We start from the raw sequence: 20272 nt of genomic DNA on the forward strand, positions 1-20272 counted from the left end.
AAGGAGAGATCCATATATACAAAAATTGTAAACATGTTCACTTAAATATCCACAAATAATCGGTCTATGCTACAATGTACAGGGTTGTCACTCAACTGCAACTCCTGAGAGAGGCATCTGTCTGTAAGAATGAACGTGGCAACCGCATTTGGTATTGACTTAATGTGAAAAGCCAGCTTCGAGCAATGCATGAGTACTCAGCTATGCAGAGGGACTCCCCCCAACCTCGGGCTGGGCCTTAAAGTGGGGTGCAGTGTGGGGAGCTGGACTAGTCGAGGAGGCCTAGGTAAAGGGGTTTGCAGGGAATGGCCGTCTCCAGGGCATGGTGGGCAGGTGGAGCCTCGAGACCTCTCCTCGTGGGGGGCGTGTCCTGCAGGCACCCAGTGTCTGGAGCTTCCCTGGGGCAAGGTCTTACTGAAAGGCTGCAAGAGGGCTGATGCTCAGGCCTACAGCCATGTTGTGCTTTCCTGGCCAGAGCTGCCCGCAGCCCAGCAGGGGCCTGGGCTGAGGCAGGTAAGGGCTGGAGCTGGGACCACAGACAGAGGGGCTGCTTGTGGGGAACTACAAGGTGAAACCTTTAGACTTGACCACAATCACAACATCCACAGGGCCGGGCTACTCTAGTGCGCCTGTGAGAGGAAACGGGGGCAGCTCCAGGCAGAGCAGGGGGCCCCGCAGGGTGAGACACCAGGGCAGAGTGAGGACCACCACTATCCACGGGACAGGGGATGGGGAACTGGCCACGCTTGCCGGGCCACGGGGTGAGGGCAGTGTCCCTTCCCCCAGGCACCCCGAATCCAGGGCAGCCCCCGCACCCGGCTATGGAGGGCAGCTGAACCTCTGACCCCGGAGTGGGCAGGTGAGCCATGGCTGGCTCACGAGGGGAATGGCTCCCTGCCAGGCTGGTCCATTTGAGGCTGGAGGACATGTGCCCAGGGCCATGATGTTCCCTCCTCAGGACCTTTGGCCCTGAGCTGGGGACTAAAGGGACCGGAGGAACCTGGGGGGCACAGCCAAGGCACCCTGGAGGCCACCTTCTCTTGGCCCCAGATGACCCACAGCATCCACTCCCAGCTGCTGGGCCGGGAGGACCTGAGGGAGGCCCCAGGAGGCCTTGGACCCTGCATGGGTGGGGCAGCCTTTGCGCCTCGTCTGGGCCTGCTGGCCTCTAGTAGGCAGGGACCTGGTACCCTTTGGGGCTGGTGTCCAGGGTCTCGGTGAAGGGCGGGCTCTGGTAGGTCTCCGTGCCTTCCACACCGCTGCCCACCGGGTAGCCCGGGTAGGTCTGGCCTGCCCCAGCACCCAGCTGCTCGGTGGCAAAGAGCGACATGTCGGTGCCCAGACGGAACCGCTGCAGGGCCTTCACGGTAAGCGCCACCTGAGGGGGAGGCCGGGGTCAGCCAGGGCTGACCCTGCCCGGACCCTGCCCGAGCCCCAGCCCCGCCGCCAGCCGGCCGCACTCACCCAGCTGAGGATGGAGAAGAAGCTGAAGGTGATGACGGCACGCGCCGCGTCCCCCGCCTGCGCCGTGCCCGGCCCGGGCGCCGTGCGCTGCCACTGGTTGGTGAGGAAACAAAAGCCCACGAACCAAAGGAAGGACCAGAGGCCTGCGGGACGGCGGACTGACAGGTCGGGGGGCGCTCCACGCAGGCGCCGAGCCCAAACAGGAAGGAGACCCCGCCCCTGGGCCTGTCCCTGCCCACTCGATGAGAACCCCGCCCCTGGCCCCGCCCCGCCCGCCCGGCCCCGCCCCGCCCGCCCGGCCCCGCCCCGCCTGCTCCGGCCCCGCCCACCTGAGAAGCCGAGGTCGAACAGTACAGCGCGCCGCCGGTCGCGGACGCTGCTGATCTGCTGGAAGCGCACGTCGAGCAGCAGGAAGCCGGCGCAGGCGAGGAAGGCCCCGAGGCCGAGCGCGACTCCGAAGCGGCAGGCGCCCGCGTTGCCGTTGAAGACGCAGCGTAGCTCTGGGCCGCTGTCGGCGTTCACGTAGCCCTCGTTGACTATGGGCCCGAAGACGGCGATGGAGAACACCTGCGGGCGGCGGCGGGAGGCGCTCAGGGCCCTGCGGTACCCCTTAGGTCTCCTAGCCCACCGTGAGCGCCCACGTGCCCCTGAAGCCCAGGATCCATCTCGGGGGGGGGGGGGGCGGTGTCTTCAGGGACCCCTCCCTTAATACCTTAATACCTACCTCAGGTGTAGTAACTGTAGACACAGCCTTTAGTGAGGATCTACTGTGCACTGTACTTAAAATGGCTACATGCCTTATTAGTGCATGGAATTCTCCGAAACAACCGCGAAGGTGCCATGGTTCTTATCTGCTTTGTAGATAGGGAGTTCGGGGCTCCAGCAGGTGAAGTGACTTGTCCAGGGGTCACATGGTTGGTAAGAGCCAGGGCTGGCATTCGAGCTGTGTCCTCTGTACCTTGTGGAGCCCGAAGTGTCTCCCATGGCCCACTCCAGAGCGTGGGGACTGGATCTGTGACCCCCAGGCCTGAGTCAGCAGGGTTGGGAGAGTAGATGTGGAGTGGGGAGAGAGGGGGCATGGGGCACACAGCAGAGGGACAGCTGCACAGAGCTGTCAGCCAGGACCTGCGTGCACCCTGCCTTCAGCATGCCCGAGCTGTGCAGTCTTGTTTCCCAGCATGCCAAATGTAGCAGGCACGACTCATGGGGTGGCTGGGTTAGAAATAATGCCCACCTAGCATCCTGCACTTTGTGGGCACTCCGGTCTGGGATTAATCATAAGTTCTGGGGTTCAGTCATACCTCAGTGCCCTGTGGCTGGAAGGCAAGGGAGGTGGTGTTAAGTGTTAGTGCCTCAGTCATGTCTGACTCTTTGTGACCCCATGGACTGTAGCCACAGTCCTTTTAAACCAGATGCTGCTCTTGGAGGCTTGGGCAGCCATCTGTTTCTAAAAAAAGAAAAGACCTCCAATTTCAACTTCATTTTTCTCCTTTCCTGCCCAGCTCCTAGAGACTAAGAGGGAAACCAAAGTGCAAGATACTGACATGTACCCCCCGACTGGTCCACCAGTTGGGTCAGAGCTGGAACCAGAACGTAGGGTCCCTACTATCTGGTCTAGCCAGAGTCACTCCACCCCAGGGCCCCTGCCCTACCCTGAGCACCACCCTCCTGGAAGACAGGTGAGTAAATGCCAGCACCAGCTGCCAGCAGGTGGGCACAACCCAGAACTTGGCATTCCACGTTCCGTGTCTCCTGCCTGAACGGATGGGAAGGAAGAGCAGGCCACTGGGCCTAGGGTTGCTCCAGTAGGCTAGCCTGCACCAAATCTGCCCCTCCCACACCACCTCCAGGAAGCCCTCCCAGTGCAGAGCCCCTTCCAGCTGCCCCAGGCAGAGGAATCCCGAAGCACCTCCACCCCCAACTCAACGGTTGCAACTGGGGGGTCCTGGGAAGGGCCAGTTCCCTTCGAAGGAGCCTGGAGGATGTGCGCGCAGGAGAAGCAAGGGGGAGCCTCGGCCAGATTCTCTCGGTTCCGGTAGCCTCTCCTAGTGCTGAGGCTGAGCGCCCAAGCCCTCCGCGAATCCCGTCCCCACCCCTGTGCCCGTTTCCAAGCGTGAACACAGGAAAAACGGAGCGAGGGCTGAGGAAGGGCACTGAGTTAGACCTAAGGAAGAACTGGGAGGTGGGTGCGGCGGGTCGTGACCCCTCAAGGTCCCCGGCTGTCGCCGCCGGCCCCTCCCCCGCCGGCAGGTGGGCGCACCCAGCCCGGTGACGTCACCCTAACCTGCGGCCGGCGGGGGAAGGGCCGGCGTGGATGGGGAAGGGGCGAAGGGCAGGGGCGAGGCAGAGGTGATCGGGGTGCGGTTGGCAAGGCGAGGTGGGAGGGGGTATCGGGGCGGGGGCTGGGGCCGGCCACTCACCCAGGATGCGACCCGCAGCAGGGTCTGGGGCCGCCGCGCGAAGCTCACAGGGTCCAGGGCTGCCCCCGCGCGTCCCGCGCCGAACGAGCCTCCCTCCATGGCCAGCCTGGGCGGGCCGCGCGCACCCGGGGCCCTCTGTCCGCCTGTCCGTCGGGCCGGCCCCGCCCGAGGCCGCCCGGGGATGCTGCGAGTGCTGATGCTGCCCGTGCGGCCAGTGCTGCTGCTGCCGCCGCCGCCGCCTTTCGGGAGCGCGCGCCCGCTGCGGCGGGGATGCGCGGGGCGGCACCGAGCCCGCGCCCCCCCAACCCCGGTCCCCGCGCGCAGGGCTGGAGACCTCACCTCCCTCCGCCCCGCCCACTTTCCACCCCCGGTTGGCACCGCAGGACCACCCCACCCGCCAGGAGACCACTCTACCCGCCAGTCCCCACCAGGAGGCAAGGTCAAGGGGCTGAGTACCCCCACCCCAAAAATAGTCCGGAGTCAGCAGGGCCCGCAGACACTGGGCTCAGCCTTTGCTGTAGCCACACGGATGGACGGACCGTTGTGACCCTGCTCCTCTGAACAGGGCCCGTTGCTGAGTATATAAGGAAGTAACAAACCCAGGGCTCCAGTGTCTCTCCCCAGCCCTCAGGGAAAGAGAACCCAGCTTCCATGAGTCCCCCTTCTCCTTCAGAGGATTCCAGCCTCCCTAACTGCATGGGGCACTTCTGCCCTCAGGGCACTGCCCAAGCAGGCAGAGCCCAGAGGCCTTCCGGGTTGGAGGTGGGGCGTCTCTGCTCTTATCCTGTGGCTGGATGTGGTCCTGCGGAGGGTGCCCACTGAGCCCCCTCCACACTCCTGGGTCTCCCCAACTGACTTTTGGCAGTGGGGAGTTTGGCAGAGCGGGTGCCTGGCTCCCTTGCACACCTGCTGGGTTTCTTCCAGAGATCACCCAGCTTGGGGTTGGACAGGGTCCCTTCCTTCATGGTCCTTCCAGGGAGCTGGGCAGGGGCCCAGGTGACGCTTGTTTCTGTCCAGGACATTTGAGGAAAGTCCACATTCCTTGAGCATTGGCAGTGCCTAGCGTTCCACCACCCTCTGTGGAGAAGGGGACTCTTTTACCCCCTCTTTCTTCAGATGGTAAACAGCCAGTCCGGGAGTTCCCTGGCAGTCCAGTGGTTAGGACTCGGCACTTTCTCTGCCAAGGCCGGGTTTGATCCCTGGTCAGGGAACTAGTAAGATCGCGTAAGCTATACAACATGACCAAGTTTGTTTGTTTGTTTTTTAAAAAGACTGGTTTAGTTCCTTGATCCCAGAAAGTGAAGAGCCGGGATTGAAACCCAGGTCACTACCATGCCAGGACAGATGACGCCAGTTTCTATCCAGGACATTGAGTAAAGGTGTGGCCTGGTTGACTCGATGCTTCATGCATCCGGTCCCATACCTCTCACCTGTCAGCAACAGTTCCGTCTCATCCATCATTCATTTCCCCTTTTACTTGATTGGTTACATCGGTGCCTAAACCTGTTACTTCCTTCCACTCCTGAACCCACTTCCCTCCAGCTGTCACTGCTCCTTTTAGTCCCAGGGGCAATTCAGGCACTGCCATCCTTTTCCAGTCCTCCTGGGCACACTCTGACGTCACCTTCTCCTCCTGTTCCTCCTACTTCTTGGGCCCTTTTCTTGTCTCTTCCTGTGACCTTTGAGCTTAGGAGTCCCCGTGTCTGGTCCTGGGGCTCTTCTCCCTGCTCTGTGCTCTCTCTTGGTCTCCATGCTCACAGCTTGAGCCAGGACTTTCCCTTGAACTTGAGTCCCTCTTGTAGCCTGGAAATCAGTCTGCTGCAAAGTTGAGTTTTATTGGGAGGTGAAACTTTGAGGAAGCCAGAGTTAGGGAAGAAGGGAAGTGAGGCAGGGAAGAGGGGAGAGCCAGCATGGAAGGCGTGAGGTGCCCACAGCCCTGCTGGCTCCCAGCACAAAGGTCCCCCTGTGCTGGGGGCGTCCATCTGGTGTACCAAAGAATAGCAACTTCTCCGCCGGTTGGCCCTATTTCTTTGTGTCACCTGGCCCCTCTGGGTAGCCCCTGTGGAAGCCAGCACCCCCGTGGAGCCAGTGTGGTGAAGATGCCGAGGAGAGGCTGTGCTAAAGGCTGGCTCTTGCCCAGGAAGGGGCTGAGACATGCTAGGGAGAGGTGACCAGAGCTTTATGACCACAGGGGTGGGGCACACTGTTGCTGGGCCATTCCAGCTGGGAACCAAGCCCTGGGAATGGGTGTGGTTGAGAGGATCTGGGAAGGCCCTAAAGCTGGGTCTAGGTCACCCCCAAACCTGCTCCACTCATAGCCTTCTCATCTCACTGACACACTGGGCAACTCCCTCCTTCCAGTGGCTTGGGCCAGAAGCCTGTAGTCACCTTGGACTCCACCTTCAGAATGTATCCAGTGATGCCTGCCACCCACCCTGGGGTGAGCTTCCCTCTCAGCTGCTGTGGAGTAGGTGTTGTTCCTCCCTACTCTTGGCCACCTCTGCCACATTCCAGCTCAAGTCACACCTTGCCGTCCCTCCGCTCCAGATCCTCCACGATGCATGTTTGGTCAGAGCTGGGTGTTAGAACCACATCCTTACTGGGGCCTTGAGGACCTTCTGTCATTCAACCTCCCCTCCTCTGATCCAGTCTCCCTTGGCTCCAGCAACTCAGCCTCCTGTTCCTGAATATCCTAGCCCACCCTGGCCTTGGAAAGGCCCGCTTCTCCTGGGGAGCCAGAACCCAGATAAGGAAGCAGCAGGCCTGTCCGCTGTTGCACGTCCCAGCACAAAATACGCTGAAGCCAGGGCTTCGGTCATTTCTCCAGCATTTTATTTTGGTCTCGAGTTCCACGGAACCTGTAAGGCCAGAGGCCGGATTGGAGGTGAGCAGCAGAGTTCGGCCCATAAGCCTCTTTCCTGATGTGCAAACAGCGCACAGCCTCCAGGGCTACAGTCACTATCCCACGCTGTCCCTCACTACAAGGTGGGGGGACACTGGCCAGGCCCAAGGGGCGAGATGGTGGTGCCCAGCCAGGCCTGTGGGCTTCCTGTGTGGAGAAGCAGGTGGCAGAGTGGGTGAGCAGGAGGCCAAATCCTGAAGGGAAAGGACGTCCTGGGCTGCCCCTGCCTCCCGTCGATAGCCTCGCAGGCCCGCAGTGAGGAGGCCACCACTGAGGTGCCTGCATCGGGCTCCTCCACTTCTCCGAACCGGAGAGTGAGAGGGTTCCCAGGGCAGGGTCTGGGGACCACCCAACGGAGACACCACCGGCTCTGTGTGTGATGGCACTTTAATGAGCCCTGCCCCCTCTGGCCGGGCCTCCCCAGGCTCAGCCGCTGGCTAGTCACAGGAGCCATCCTTCCAGCCATCGCGCCAGCGCTGGTCCACCAGTGAGCAGTCGAAATCCGGCTTGCCCAGCTTCCGGTTCACCTCGTTGTGCAGACGGCAGAGCCACTGGGTGAAGCTCACCCGAGTGCGCGTGTCTGGCTGGTCCCTGTATATCCTGCGTGAGGGGGAGCACATGCAGGAGGGGGCAGGCTGTGCTCCCAGCATGCCCGCCCCACCATCTTCCTGGCTTGCCCAATCCAGGGAAGAGAGCTGGGGCCTAGATCCAGGGGTGCCCTCATGCTCTGAGGAATTCCCAGAAGGGGGCTGACCCTCCAGCCTCAAGTCCCAGTTGACTCTTAGGCCTGCTCCAACCCCTACCTAGGGCACGTGGCAAACCCTGACAAGAGCCCTGGGCAAGACATTAAGGCACAAGGTCTCCGCTTTACAGCCTCATAACAATCAGGAGGCCTCACCCCAGCGTCCCTGGCCCCAGGCAGCGTGTGGAGGGGCAGGGCTGGAATAAAGGCCTACCTGAAAACCAGGTCTGCTTCTTCACACCTTTGGCCCTGCCACACCACCTCAGCAAGAGACCTCGTATAAATAAATGCCCAGGCTCCAAACAGCAAGGGCTGCCCTTTTTACCCCACAGCCAGCCCAGAAATGCTTATGGCTGCCAAACAACAGTTCTTGGGCTCCCCAAAAAGGCGGCTCTTGGAAGCAAAAGCAGTGAGTTCCCAAGGCCTTGAAACTGAAGGTCCTGCTCCAGAAGCTAGGCAGAGTGGAGTCCCCGGAAACCTGCCAGAGTCTTCATCAGTGCTAAGCAAGGGATCTCATGAGAGTAGCCCTTCCGGGGAGGGAACTCCGTGGCTGCAGAAAGCAGCAGCCCCCAGCAGCAGCCCCAGGCCTGTCCTTTAAGGAGAAAGGCGATGGCTCCAGAATCCCTCAGCTGTTGGTGGTCCCTGCTCTAGACAACCTGCTGCCACGACGGCCTCTACTTCTCTAGGCTCCCCTTTATGACATCTGCCAGGGGCCCCAGACCCAGGCTGCACACCCTGCAGACACGACTCACCTTTTCCTTATGTCTTCGGCACACTCTTCACACGGGTAAAACTTGGAAAATAAATGTATGAACTGGGCCATATCCTGCTGTTGCTCTGGGGTGGGCAGGTCGGGGTAGTAGGCAGCCAGGGTATGGAGGACAGCCCAGCTGTTGCGGCCCAGTTCCTCGCGATCCTGAGGGCAATCCTCCCTAAACTTGCTGTCCCGCTGTGGAGGGAGGCCGACCAAGGGTCAGTTCGGTTTTCCCCGACCAGAAACCTACAAAGTTCCCTATTTTTTTTTTCCGCCCCAGCCGGAGACCCACTGACCGGAGAAAAAGTCCTGGGGCCGACCCAGCCCACAGATGGCCAAGAGCCAAAAGGCTGGGCCTACCTTGGGGGCACGGTTAGGAAGAGCCGACCCCCGGGGAGGGGCCGGGGAGCCTGTCCAGGGTGCCCGAGGACAAGGTGTGGGGGCCCCCCTACGCCTGCACCTTCTGCTGCGTGCGCATCCACGACTTGAAGTCCACGCAGGCCCGGCAGGGCCACCGCGGGGAGGCGAGCTCGGAGGCCGGAGGGTCGGACGCCGGCCCTGCGGATGGCGCCCGGGCCGAAGCAGCGGCTTTTCTCCCACCCGCGCCGCGGCCGCGCGCGTCCGTCACCAGGTCGTCCGTCACCTCGGAGCGCGCGCCGCCAGGAAGGAAGATCCCAGTGCCGAAGCGGCCGCGCTCGCTGGGCGCCGCCATGCCGCCCGCGCAGTGCCTGCCGGGCCAGCGCAGCCTCCACGACCGCAACCAGGCGGGCTCCAGGCCAGCGCGCGCGCCGCCGCCGGCAGAGCGCGACCGCAGAAGCCGGGCGCGCGCGCCGCGGACGCGGAGCTGGGCCCGGGGGCGGGGCCCGGTGCGGGGGCGCGGCTGGCGGCCCGGGTCCGCGCCCCGGGAGATGCAGGAGTGCGAACTGGGGACGCGCCGGAGGCCCGAGCCGCGGTTTGCGCGGCGCCGGAGCGCCGAGTCTTAGCCCTGCGCCTGGGCCTCGTTCCACCGCCCGAGCCGGTCTTGTGTCGGCCGTAGCACAGCTCCCGCTTCCTCGAGCATATCACTGTGTTGTGGATGATGACCCATGGGAGCGACGCGGCTTCGGATTGCGGCTTTCTGGACCTCCGTGTTGAGGCCCGCGACGGCCTCATCGCTCCGCTCTGACCTTCTCGCGTGCCTGCGGCTTGGCTCTGTGCCCTCCGCTGGGGGCGCGCCCGGGACCGGTGCTGGGCGCCTGGGCAATGCGGGGCGGAGCTGTGAGCGCACAAAGGGCGGTGCAGCTGAGGGTTCGTCGAGTCCGCCTAGGCGACCGGCGCCATCGCAACGGGTGCCCGCCTAGGCTGGGCGGGTCGAGCCTGCAAAGGAGGAGGTGCGTCTCTAGACTCCGGGGAGCACTGAGCAGCCCCTCTCCTCTCTGCTCAGCCCCACAGCCTACCTGAAGGGGTTAAACCCAGGTGGGGCGTGGTCTCAGGGATACCACTGCTTCCATATGTACTTTAATTCCACATGTACATTAATATGCACATTAATTGATTCTGCAAATACCTGTGTAGTGCCTAATCTGTCTTTAGCACTGCTCTAGGCTCTGGACAGGGCCAGGAGCAAGATTCTTTCCTCCCTGACCTCCTGTCTAGTGGTCAAGATGGAAAAAACAAGAGTCACACTAATAAGTGTTTAGATACAAGTTGTGATGGAGGCTATGAACAGGGTGTGTTAAATCTAGGAGGCCTCCTTGAGGAGTTGACCTTTAGGCAGAGAGGCCTGAAGAATGAGAAATCAGCTGAGGAGGGCAGTCAGAGCCAACGCAGGAGGGAGGAGGAGCTTGACTTCCTGCATGGGCAGAAAGGCCAGTGTGAGACAGGACCTGGGAAGGGTGGTGTGAGCAGAGGTCCTGAGGTGGCCAGGAGCCCACTTGAGGACACCATCAACTGACCCAGGAGCTGGGGATGTGTGCTGAGGACCCTGGGACAGTGCTGGGAAGTTTAGGGGAGGGTACCCTGGCCTGATCCCATTTCGGTTTTGCATAGATTCTTCTGGAGAGTGGATTTCACGACAGCAAGTGAGGACCACAGGCTTTGAGGGGGGAGCATGGAGCTGTTGTAGTGGTCCAGGTGAGAGGTGAGGGAGGGAATGTGGAGAGTGTGGAGAGGATCTCAGTTAGGGGGGGTGGGGAACATGGGTCAGCCATGTAGGGAGGGGCTGCAGCATCCTTCTAGGTCCCTGGCTGTGAGCAGACTGGCCCTTCTCCAACTTCTCTGTCTTCCAAGGGAGCAGGAGCCGTCCCACTCTGTACCCTACCAGGCCAGCGGCCCCCACTGAGATTGCCAAGAGTGTGACAGCTGGACTGAAGGCACTTTGTAAAAATTAGGCCTGTGTCCACAGGTGTTCATTGCCTGGGCCAAGACCAGGGGAGGTTTGAAGGCTTCAGAGAGCGCCTCTGGCTGGACAGATGCACAAAGGCCTTTTGTCAGGCCGGGGTGGCTTCCTGACCCCTCCCTCCCTCCAGGGCTTGGGTGGAGGAGCTGGGACTGAGGCCCACCTGCCAGAGTGTGACTGAGGGAGCAGGGGAAGGGCCGTCAGAGTGCCGCCAGGCTGGCCGCCCCTCCCAGCTCTCAGAGGTGTGGGCGGGGGTAAGGAAGAACCCCTGCGCGCCAGGTTTGGATGGGCTCTCAGCTCCCCTGTAAGGCGGTGGTCCCGAGATGTGGCCCCCGGGCGCAACGTCTGTTTGGGGATTCTAGGGCCTTCCCTTCAACGCCCCAGCCAGTTGGGGGAGGGTCACTCCTGACCTCAGAGGTTGTGTCTGCAGCGCACTGATAAATCATGAATTCAGAGGTGATTCTCAGAACAGTCCTAGCCATTCCCAATTCCACCTCGCCATTCCCAATGCTAGTGACTACAGATGGACCCTCTTCATCCTGCCGCAAGCCCCTCCACCACAGCAGGACCTGTGGGGTGGGCCTGTGAGGTCTGCCTCTCCCCAGCAGATGAAGAAACCCTGACAATATATGTTTAACACAAATTTCCTCCTCTGCCATTTGGGGACATTAAGAGACCTTCCCTCCAATGTGAGGATTAAGCCAAACAAAGCACTTAAGAGCCTTTAATATTTTCCTGGTGACGACTACAGTCAGCTCAGGGACAGAGCCAGGGGCACACTGGGCCACTGGGTGGCTCTGCCCAGCCTGGGCACCAGCAGGGCGTGGTGAGCCGGGAGGGGCAGCCTGGCGGTGCTCTAATGGCCCTTCCTTCCCCTCCTCCCCCCACGCTCACACTCTGGCAGGAACCCCCCCCCCACCGTCACTGCTTCCCCTCCTACCCGGGGAGCCCCATGCCCCTGCCTCCCCAGGTGAGGGGTGTGGCAAGGAAGTGGGGAAGGCCCCAGTCAAGGGCACGGTGGTGCAGCCAGGACTGGGGCACTGCTGGGGAATTCCAGCCTTCCGGGTGCCCAAGGCCTTCCCTCCTACCCACATGGGCAGGGAGGTAGTGGGACCCAGGGTCACGCCCAGCAGACTCCCAGAAGTCCCTCACGGAGATCTGGGGAGGTCATCAGGATGGCGGGAGCCCGGCACCCGGTGTGTGTGAGTGGGGCAGCTCTGGTGCAGACAGAGAGGCTCCAGGTAGGAGCCCGTGGGACCCCTGCCAGCCCCAGGGGAGGTGGGGGAGCTTCTGGCCCAGTGCCTCCAAGACGCCCCCAACCTTCCCCCAGCAGACGTTCACCTTCTCCGTGTGCTGGTCAGATGACAGCGACAGCTTCGTACGCAGAAGCTGGGAGGACTTCAGGAGATTCCACGTGAGTGAACCTGGTCACCCGACTTCCCCTAGCAGCCTGACCCATGGGAGACCACCCACACCCTGCCCTTGTGCCCACTCAGGCTTTCAGCCAAGGGACCCCTGCCTGCCCTCCCAGGGGAACCTAGTGGGCCCTCGGAGACCAATGATGCCTCTTCTCGCTCAGAAAACCCTCAAGGAGACCTTCCCAGTGGAGGCAGGCCTGCTGCGGAGATCTGATCGCATTCTCCCCAAGCTCCCAGGTCAGGCCAGCAGGGTCCAGGAGGGTGGGGGCGGCAGCAGTGGGACGTGAGGAGCCTGGGTGGGGCTCCCACAGCTGCCCCGTCCTGCCCGCAGCCGATGCACCCTGGCTGGTGCTCCGAGGCTGCACCGGCCGAGGCATGGCCCGCCTGCAGCTGCTGGAGGCCTACCTGAGGGCGCTGCTGGTGGCCGGGGAGTGTGTGTCCCACAGCCCGGTGCTCACTGGCTTCTTCGCGCCACAACCTCTGGACTTGGAGCCTATGCTGCCACCTGGCAGGTGCCTGCCCCGAGGACGGGGGAGGCGTGGTGGGGAAGAGCCCACAAGTGGGGAGGCTTGGAGGCTGGACGGGCCTGTGGGAGACACCTGACACCTCTCCCCTGCACCCTGGGCCCTCACCAGCCTGGTGATCCTGCCCAACCCGAAAGAGCCCCCGCCAGGCCCCCTAGGCAGCCCTGCCATCCGCACCCTGGAGGCCCAGAGCCTGCGCTGCCTGCAGCCCTTCAGCACCCAGGACACGCGGGGCCAGCCCTTCCGCGCTCAGGCCCAGGAGGCCCTGGATGTGCTGCTACGACACCCCTCAGGTGGGCTGATGCCCCGCAGGTGGGCTGGTGGCAGTCGGAGGGACAGGCCCTTCAGCCCCTGGGATCCCAGCAGGCTGCAGGAACTGAAGACCCCGCCCGTCCCCCTCTTGGGCACAGGCTGGTGGCTAGTGGCAAACGAGAACCAGCAGACGGCGTGGTTTCCTGCTCCCTACCTGGAGGAGGCGGCCCCACACCAGGGACAGGATGGGGGACAGCCCCTGGGGATAAGCGGTGAGACTGACCCTCCTCCCCACACCCCCGCCGTCATGGGACAGTGTCCAGCGCGTGCCGGGGGAGAGGCGCCACGGGATGGTGGGGGCGACGGTGGCCCTGCAGTGTCTGCTTGGTCCCACTGGGCTTTAGAAGGGGTCTCTGGTATTGAGAGAGACCTCTGAAGCCCCATGGTGACCACCCAGCGTCTACCCCCAGGGCCCCAGTTCTGTGCTGTCTGCGCCTATGAGAGCAGCCGGGCTGATGAGCTGTCTGTGCCCGCAGGAGCACGCGTGCATGTGCTGGAAGCCTCTGACCGAGGCTGGTGGCTGTGCAGGTGTGTGGGCTGGGGCCCCGGTAGCCAGTCTGGTGCGGCAGGGTGGGGGTTGGGGCCCAGAGCCAACCAAACTCTGCGTCCTACAGGTTCCGAGGCTGCACCGGTCTTCTCCCAGCTGTGACGCTGCAGCATGATGGGCTGGGCACCCTCCTCAGCAGGCCGTGGCTCCACCGTGGGGCTGATGGTGCAGAGGGCGGGGAGGGCAAGGCCCATGGCTCCCCCAGGTCCCCCCAGGCCGTGATGCTTCCGCCTCCTGTGCCTGCTCGGCCGCCTCTGAGCGCCATTCAGAGCCGCTGCTGCACCATCACCCGTAAGGCACTACGGCAGGGAGCCCCCTGAAAGAGTGTGGCTTATTGTAGAGGCTCCAGAGCCCAGAGATGACGGCTAGCAGCCCCCTCAGCCTCAGGGCCGTGGGAGGAGCGGTGGAGGTAGGGCTTGCTGGGCCGCATGCCCCTGGTGTGCCCTGAGTAAAGCTCTCCTGACTGACTGTGCCGTGTCTGTGTTGAAGGGCAGGTCTGGGGGTGGGCTACCTGTGGCCCAGGACCAGGGGATGAGATGAAGTCAAGACAGACACAAGGAGCCAAGACAGCAGAGTCCGTGTTTCTGTGTGTTTCAGAGGGCTGCGGGAGCCGCGGGGGCCGCAGGGAGGGTGGGCAGCTTCATGTTGTGCCATAGGAAGTCCAGGAAGGTGGCTGCCTGCAGCGTCCGGCTGAGCCGCTGGAAGTGCCGCTCTGGGGGAGGACCGCAGGCTGTCAGGGGTGGCCGAGTGTGGCAGACGGCCCTGCCTGCCCCCCGGCCGGCCCACTCACCGGTGTAGGGCAGCAGGCCCTCCAGCAAGGCCCGTACACCATCGTAGGCCAGCAGCTCGTCCGGGGCCTCATGCCGCAGCAGCACGCCCAGCACTGCCTGGGCCTCGTGGCAGTGCCGCGAGTTGGTGTTCCACGTGACGCAGAAGCGCAGCAAGGCCTCTGTGGACAACGGGCACAGTCACACCTGCCCCCATGCCCCCAGCCTCACGAGGCCCCATCCGGCCCCCCTGCCCGCCCCAGACCTTTCTGGTCACGCCGCAGTTGGAGCACCGTGGTCTCTAGCTTCTCGCAGGACTCGGGGTCCCTTCGGATGGCTGCGGGGGGAGGGGAGGTTGAGCCCTAGGAAAGGGGCAGCACAGACCCCAAGAGACCCCCCGACCCTGTGCAGCCCGAGGCAGCACCGACCCTGGATGACGGTCAGCACGGTGTGGGGCCGGTCCAGGGAGATGGCCAGGCCCAGCGCCCGCAGGTAGCGCTTCTCGTGGAGCAGGTTGTCGAGCTCTTGCTGCCTGGAGGGCAAGGAGGGGACAGGGCACAGGGCCCGTGGGGGACCTGGCCAGACCTGACCCCCGCCGGGGGGTGAGCAGGGTGGCTGCTCCAGAGAGGAGGGACCAGCGTGCTGACTCCAAGCTGGGGGTGGGGAGACCCGACTTACTTGACCACCTGCTCTTCTCTCTTGGCCTGCTCCTCGGCCTGCTCCGCCTCGGTCACGTCCTAGGGTCAGACTGCGGTCACACTGGGCTCAGACTGGCCCCCACACTGCTCTGCCCACTGCGATGCCCTCCCTGGCCCACACACCTTCCAGAGGACGACGCGGGAGTCACTGGCACCAGTGAGGGCGCGGTCATCCAGTCGGCTGCAGTGCAGCCCCCAGACCTTGTCCTCATGAGCATCCAGTGTCCGCACGCACTCGTTGTTCTTAATGGTCCAGAGCTTCAAGAGCCCGTCAGAGCCGCTGGGGTGGGGGTAGGAAGGGATTCAGCCTGGGCCCACCCAGCACACCCCGGCCCTGCCCACCTCCAACTCACCTGGACAGCAGCTGTGTGCCGCGGCTTACGAAGGCCACCTTCAGCACAGAAGCGTCGTGCCCCTCGAAAGTCTGTGGGCGGGGTGGAGGGCGGGGTGAGGCGGGGGGTGGGGGGACGGGTCTGGGGTGGAGGGGGTGCCAGGCCTGGGCCAGGGGCAGCTCACCTTGAGGCAGCTGAAGTCCTGCAGGGCCCAGAGCTTGATGGTGCCGTCGGCCGAGGCTGTGGCCAGCACCTGGTCCATGGGCGAGAACTGGACGCACCAGAGGCCGCGCCGGTGGCCCGAGAAGGTGCCCAGCAACTGACACACTGGCAGGGCCCAGAGTTTGGCCGTGCGGTCCTGTGAGCCCGTAGCCAGCAGCTTGTCGTTGGGGGCGACAGCCACACTGTTGATGTCCTGGTGGCGAGAGCAGGCAGCCGCTCAGACCCCTGACCTGGTGAGGGCCTGGCCACAATCCCACCCGGGTGCTGCGTGCGGTCACCTTGTCGTGGCAGCGCTGTGTGGCCTGGGCCTGCAGGAGGACTGGGCCACCCTCAGGGCCTGTGCCCTTGGACAGCAGGGCTTCAGGGAGGGGCCAGAGCTTCACAGTGCAGTCCTGGCTGCCCGTCACCAGGAACGTCTCCTTCAGCCTGCAGCCGGATTTAGGGGAGGGGAGACACCTGCTCAGCCCTGCCAGCAGAGCCCCATGGCTCAGGCCTGCCAGACCTCAGGCCAGAACGGGAAGCCTGCCCCACGACTGGAACTGCTACGTGGCCCCCACCCCGGCACCCCTGGTGACTCAGTCCAACAGTGGGACCCCTCCCCCGGGCATCGCTCAGTGTCCTTTTACCCACCAACCTCAAGGCTACTTCTAAGGAACCGCAGCCCCTTGGGGTGCCCTGCCCCAGCCTCTGTTCCACACCCCTGGGCTGGAGACTCAGAGAGCAAGGCGAGAGCCGCCTCTGCCTCTGCAACACCCCTGGCCCCGACCGCTACCTGGAGCAGCAGATGGTGCCCACGCTGTGTGTGTGCCCAGAGCCCTGAGCCACACAAGCCACCTCGCCAGCCTTGTTCATCCTCCAGACGCGGATACTCTGATCCTGGGGATGCGAATGATGAGAGGGAGCTGGGCAGGGCTTCCCCACCAGTCCCTGCCCCCCAGCTTCTGTGGTGTCTCACCTTGGCACAGCTAGCAAAGAGCCGCCCCTTCCGGAACACATCTAGGGCCAGGACAATGTCTGGAAGAAAATGGAGTGGCCGTGGCTAGAGGTCAGCTGAGGCCGGGCCGGGCACTCCATCCAGGTAAGGGCCTAGGGCCTGGTTCGTGCCCTCACCTGTGTGGCCGTGGAGAATCTGGCAGGCTGAGGTCTGTAGATCAAACACCTTCAGGCAGGGGCTGTTAGAGGCCACGACAACGTGGGAGTCTTCGGGCCCAAGGAACCGGACATCCAGCACCTCCTCGCTGTACCCGGCGAACTGTGGGGCAGGAGGGACACGTGGCGGGCTGGGTGAGTGGTGGCGGGGGAGGGGGCGGGGGTTTGGCGCTGGGGCCAGGGCCTAGCAGGGGCAGCGCCCGCGCACCTGTTTCTGCAGCCGCAGGGAGCGAGCATCGTAGAGCAGAAGGTTGTGGTCCGCAGTGACGCTGAGGAGCAGGCTGGCGGCGCGGGCCAGGGCGCAGTGGGTCAGCTCTCGCCCCGGGCCCGGCAGCTGCTGCTGTGCGTGGACACACCGCCCAGAGGCCACCTCCCACACGCGCAGCGCACCTGTGCAGGGACAAGGCCGCTGGGACACAGGGTCCACGGGTCCCCGCCCCCTCCTGCCCGTTCCTGGCCCACACACCTTGGTCGCCGGCCGTCAGGAAGTGCAGGCCCGTGCACTTCACACCCAGCTCCGGTGCTGGCTCCTCCGGCAGCAGCACCGCGGCCTCCACGCTCTGAGGACAAGCGGGTCAGGGGTGGAGCCCCCAGCCCCGTCGCACCCCCCCTCCCACCGCCCTCACTGGCCCTGGTGCCCCCACCTCAAACACCGGCACGGTCCTTGTGGCCTGGAGGCTCCGCAGATCCCAGACAACGCAGATCTTGTCCCGGCCCGAGCTGGGGGGGACACCCGCCTCAGTGCCCAGGCTGCGGCTATGGCCCTCCCTTCCCTGCCAAGGCTGGGGCACTGGGCTCTGACCTGAGCATGGTGTGGCCATCGGCGCTAAAGGTCAGAGACGTGATGGCACTGTAGTGGGCAGTCAGCACGGCCAGGCACGACCGCTCCTGCAGCGACCACACGCGGACGCTGGTGTCTGCGGCCGAGGAGAAGAGCAGCAGGCGAGTGGGGTCTGGGTGGAAGGCCACCAGGCTGCGGGCAGGCGGGCGGGGCTGTGAGCTGCACTGCCCTGGCCGTGACACCCCCCACCCCCGCCCCCCACCGCCCCGACTCACTGCACTACGCCTGGTGAGCCCCGAAAGTGGTGTGTCCCATAGGCCTGCACGATGTCCCAGACGCGCACGGCCCCGTCACAGCCGCCTGTGGGGGTGGACCTGAGGTGGGGGCGCTGTGGGCCCAAAGATCCCCACCTGGCTTGCCACCCCCAACCCAGCCGGGGTCCTACCTGTGGCTAGCAGTGTGGAGGTGGGGTCGAAGGCCATGGTGGCCACAGGGGCTGTGTGTATCGCCTTCCACAGCCGGGTGACGCTGCCCTCCCACCAGGCCCACTGAGCCAGCAGCAGGGCCCGGCTGGCTGTCACCAGCACCTAGGGGAGGACGCAGTTCAGCTGGGGCATGGCTGTGCGTGCCATCCTCACCCACTCAGTCTGGGTGGGAGGTACTGGAGCCCACCTCCTGTCCTGATCCCACATACCTTGTCGTCGGGGCTGAGGTCAAAGGCAGTGATATCCTCCTGGTCCTCCTAGGGGTGAGAGTGGGTGCGCAGGGCACCATGAGAACAGGCTGCCATCCACACCGGCCCCTCGCCCCGATCCTCCCTGCCCTCACCTGCTCCAGGCTCCGCAGCATGGCCCCTGAGGCCACATCCAAGATGTTAACTCTGGTGCCACAGACACAGAAGAGGTGCTGTCCAGTCTGGTCCAGCTAGGGACAAAGGAGTCTCAGCCAAGGGAACACCCTGCAACCCCAGGCTGCCTCATCACCCTGCTGACCCCCCGCCCCACCCTGGGGCAAGTACCTGCACCTTCCCGCCCTTGTAGAAAGGCTCGATTTTGCGCTCGACAGCATAGCTGGAGGGAAGACAGGGCGAGAGAGTGAACCATCACCCCGTGGTCCCCGGTGCCTAGTCCTGTGCTAGGTGCTCTCCCGGAGGTCAACCCAATAGGGCCCTGCCCTTGAGGAACTTCTGGGAGGGCTGGGATTCTGGTGTGAGTGTGTGTGCACATGCACGCGTGGTGGGGTGATGAGCTCGTCTGTTCCCTCTTTACCCCTCTCAACCATATTGGGAGGTGGGCGTTAGTACCTCCTTGTTACAGAAGATTTGGGACCCTGAGCGGGTCAGTGATCCACACGGGCCCAGGGAAGCAAAGGCAGTCCAAATCTTCCCAGAGACTCCCGGGTGCCTAGCAAGCCAGGCCTTGGACGCCCTCTGCTGGCCATGGGAGGCCAGGCCTGGGTACCAGTCCAGAGCAACATCCTCTTCAACATCCTTATCCTTGAAGTCCAACTCCAGCCTGCCCCTCCCCAACCCCAGTTCCTTCCTCCACCCCACTCTCCAGGCAGATTATCCTCACCCCTCCCTCTCGGCTACTTCCTTGCTTGTCCAGGCCACGGCACTCTCCTCTCTGGGGAGCTGCTACAGCCTCTTCACCACTCTCTCAAAGCTTGTTCCCAGAGAGGCGTTTTAGAACACAACTTGTTTGTGTTGTCCCCTGCCTTGGAACCCTCTCCTCTCCTTACATGTTCCCAAAAACCTGCCATGAGGGGTCTCTGCTGATCCTTTGTGTTCACACAGGCTGTTCCCTATTCCCAGCCTGGCCCTCTCTGAATTTCCAAGGTGCCTGGCTAACTCCACTAAAGGAAACCTGACGGCCAAGAGGAAGCTGGAGGCCCCCTGAGCCCGGTCGACCATCAGGGCTTCCCCTTGCTAGTGCTTGTCACACCCACTGATGGGAATGATCTGCTTGATAGGTTTACCCCATCAGACTCTGCTCCTACGCGTTAGACTGAGTCTGTCTGGACCTAGGAATGAGCTCTTAGATATTCAACATAAATTTGGGGATTGCATAAGCCTGCCCGGGATTCAGGGACTCCTGGACACGGAGGTCTAGCTCATCTCCTGACCTCTCTTCCCAGTCCTTGGAGAAGAGAGACGTGTGAAAGCTCCCCAGGCCGCCTGGCCCAAAGGTGACTCTTCTGCCATCGTCTGGGCGGTGGGGACTCCCACCGTCCAAGACCAGCCTCGACTCTTCCTCTCGCTTTGGGATCTCTTGTCCCCGCCCCCGACCGACCTGCTGCAACTTTAGTTCGAGGAAGCTAGCTGCACCCGGCTAGGCTCCAGGGCCTGCCCTCCGAAAGCTGAGCGCTGTCAGTGCCTGCGCTGCCACCTGATGCCGCAGCCGCGACGCCGCCGCCCGCCTGTTAGGACCCAGCCCTGTTGGTACCTCATCCCTCCCCAAACCGATGCGTGTGGGACCCACGCCGGCGCCTTCGCTACTCCGACTGCGAACCCGGCTCCCTCCCTCGGCGGCGCGCCCAGCCCCAGCGGCGGATTCGCCCCCGGCCCCAGCGCCCCAGCTTACTTGGACTTGAAGCGGCCCACTCCGGCCGCCGCCTCAGCCATGTCGCCGGTGCCACCGCGTGAGGGAGACCCGGGAGCCATTCCGCACCTTGGGCTCGCAGAGATGGCGTCACCGCCCACTACTACTGTGACGTCATCGGCGCTGCGACATCGGCGAAATCTTTGCTGTAGGCAGAGGCGCGGCGTCAGGAAGCGGAAGATGGCAGAGGCGTTTCCGGCCTGGAGGATGGGGCGTAGAGAAACGTGGGAGCGGCTCGGGCGGGAGGCGTAAACTGGCAGGGT

At 63.6% G+C, this 20272-nt stretch overlaps 4 protein-coding genes across 4 annotated transcripts; 1 reads left to right on the plus strand and 3 right to left on the minus strand.

Annotated features, from left to right (window-relative positions):
• Positions 1-1168: 1168 nt before the first annotated feature.
• On the minus strand, positions 1169-3983 carry SYNGR3 (synaptogyrin 3). The gene is made up of 4 exons (XM_068969267.1): positions 3885-3983; positions 1794-2031; positions 1465-1607; positions 1169-1378 (listed from the first exon to the last, which is right to left on the minus strand). The coding sequence occupies exons 1-4, from the start codon at positions 3981-3983 to the stop codon at positions 1169-1171; spliced, it is 690 nt and encodes a 229-aa protein (XP_068825368.1).
• A 2730-nt stretch (positions 3984-6713) lies between these two features.
• Positions 6714-8994, minus strand: GFER (growth factor, augmenter of liver regeneration). The gene is made up of 3 exons (XM_068969193.1): positions 8743-8994; positions 8281-8477; positions 6714-7386 (listed from the first exon to the last, which is right to left on the minus strand). The coding sequence occupies exons 1-3, from the start codon at positions 8992-8994 to the stop codon at positions 7224-7226; spliced, it is 612 nt and encodes a 203-aa protein (XP_068825294.1). The 3' UTR covers positions 6714-7223.
• A 2840-nt stretch (positions 8995-11834) lies between these two features.
• Positions 11835-13780, plus strand: NOXO1 (NADPH oxidase organizer 1). The gene is made up of 8 exons (XM_068968421.1): positions 11835-11900; positions 11993-12073; positions 12239-12314; positions 12409-12589; positions 12713-12894; positions 13012-13125; positions 13324-13441; positions 13528-13780. Exons 1-8 carry the CDS (start codon positions 11835-11837, stop codon positions 13778-13780), a joined length of 1071 nt encoding a protein of 356 aa, XP_068824522.1.
• Positions 13781-14043: 263 nt separating this feature from the next.
• Positions 14044-20098, minus strand: TBL3 (transducin beta like 3). Its single transcript, XM_068968153.1, has 22 exons — positions 19992-20098; positions 18428-18479; positions 18238-18333; positions 18104-18151; positions 17855-17996; positions 17685-17769; positions 17431-17601; positions 17273-17348; positions 17095-17188; positions 16837-17018; positions 16590-16731; positions 16435-16493; positions 16252-16355; positions 15758-15905; positions 15442-15672; positions 15279-15349; positions 15049-15205; positions 14906-14964; positions 14656-14759; positions 14493-14564; positions 14251-14409; positions 14044-14172 (listed from the first exon to the last, which is right to left on the minus strand). Exons 1-22 carry the CDS (start codon positions 20069-20071, stop codon positions 14054-14056), a joined length of 2451 nt encoding a protein of 816 aa, XP_068824254.1. The 5' UTR covers positions 20072-20098; the 3' UTR covers positions 14044-14053.
• Positions 20099-20272: the final 174 nt, after the last annotated feature.

The sequence above is a fragment of the Capricornis sumatraensis genome, chromosome 3 (genome assembly GCF_032405125.1).
Source record: "Capricornis sumatraensis isolate serow.1 chromosome 3, serow.2, whole genome shotgun sequence".
In the NCBI taxonomy this organism is placed as follows: domain Eukaryota; kingdom Metazoa; phylum Chordata; class Mammalia; order Artiodactyla; family Bovidae; genus Capricornis; species Capricornis sumatraensis.

What these genes read in the sequence shown, in the direction of transcription:
- TBL3 (XM_068968153.1), bottom strand. Translation starts at nt 20,071, where the DNA reads ATGGCTCCCGGGTCTCCCTCACGCGGTGGCACCGGCGACATGGCTGAG. An exon ending in ACAAGGGCGGGAAGGTGCAG is followed by an intron (nt 18,334 to 18,427) that starts GTACTTGCCCCA and finishes CTTTGTCCCTAG; the next exon opens with CTGGACCAGACTGGACAGCA. An exon ending in GATTCTCCACGGCCACACAG is followed by an intron (nt 16,494 to 16,589) that starts GTGAGGGCACGA and finishes ATTTTCTTCCAG; the next exon opens with ACATTGTCCTGGCCCTAGAT.
- SYNGR3 (XM_068969267.1), bottom strand. Translation starts at nt 3,983, where the DNA reads ATGGAGGGAGGCTCGTTCGGCGCGGGACGCGCGGGGGCAGCCCTGGAC. An exon ending in GTTCGACCTCGGCTTCTCAG is followed by an intron (nt 1,608 to 1,793) that starts GTGGGCGGGGCC and finishes GCCGTCCCGCAG; the next exon opens with GCCTCTGGTCCTTCCTTTGG. An exon ending in TCTTCTCCATCCTCAGCTGG is followed by an intron (nt 1,379 to 1,464) that starts GTGAGTGCGGCC and finishes CCTCCCCCTCAG; the next exon opens with GTGGCGCTTACCGTGAAGGC.
- NOXO1 (XM_068968421.1), top strand. Translation starts at nt 11,835, where the DNA reads ATGGCGGGAGCCCGGCACCCGGTGTGTGTGAGTGGGGCAGCTCTGGTG. An exon ending in CATTCTCCCCAAGCTCCCAG is followed by an intron (nt 12,315 to 12,408) that starts GTCAGGCCAGCA and finishes TCCTGCCCGCAG; the next exon opens with CCGATGCACCCTGGCTGGTG. An exon ending in ACAGCCCCTGGGGATAAGCG is followed by an intron (nt 13,126 to 13,323) that starts GTGAGACTGACC and finishes GTCTACCCCCAG; the next exon opens with GGCCCCAGTTCTGTGCTGTC.
- GFER (XM_068969193.1), bottom strand. Translation starts at nt 8,994, where the DNA reads ATGGCGGCGCCCAGCGAGCGCGGCCGCTTCGGCACTGGGATCTTCCTT. An exon ending in GGATGCGCACGCAGCAGAAG is followed by an intron (nt 8,478 to 8,742) that starts GTGCAGGCGTAG and finishes CTCCCTCCACAG; the next exon opens with CGGGACAGCAAGTTTAGGGA. An exon ending in GCCGAAGACATAAGGAAAAG is followed by an intron (nt 7,387 to 8,280) that starts GTGAGTCGTGTC and finishes CCCCTCACGCAG; the next exon opens with GATATACAGGGACCAGCCAG.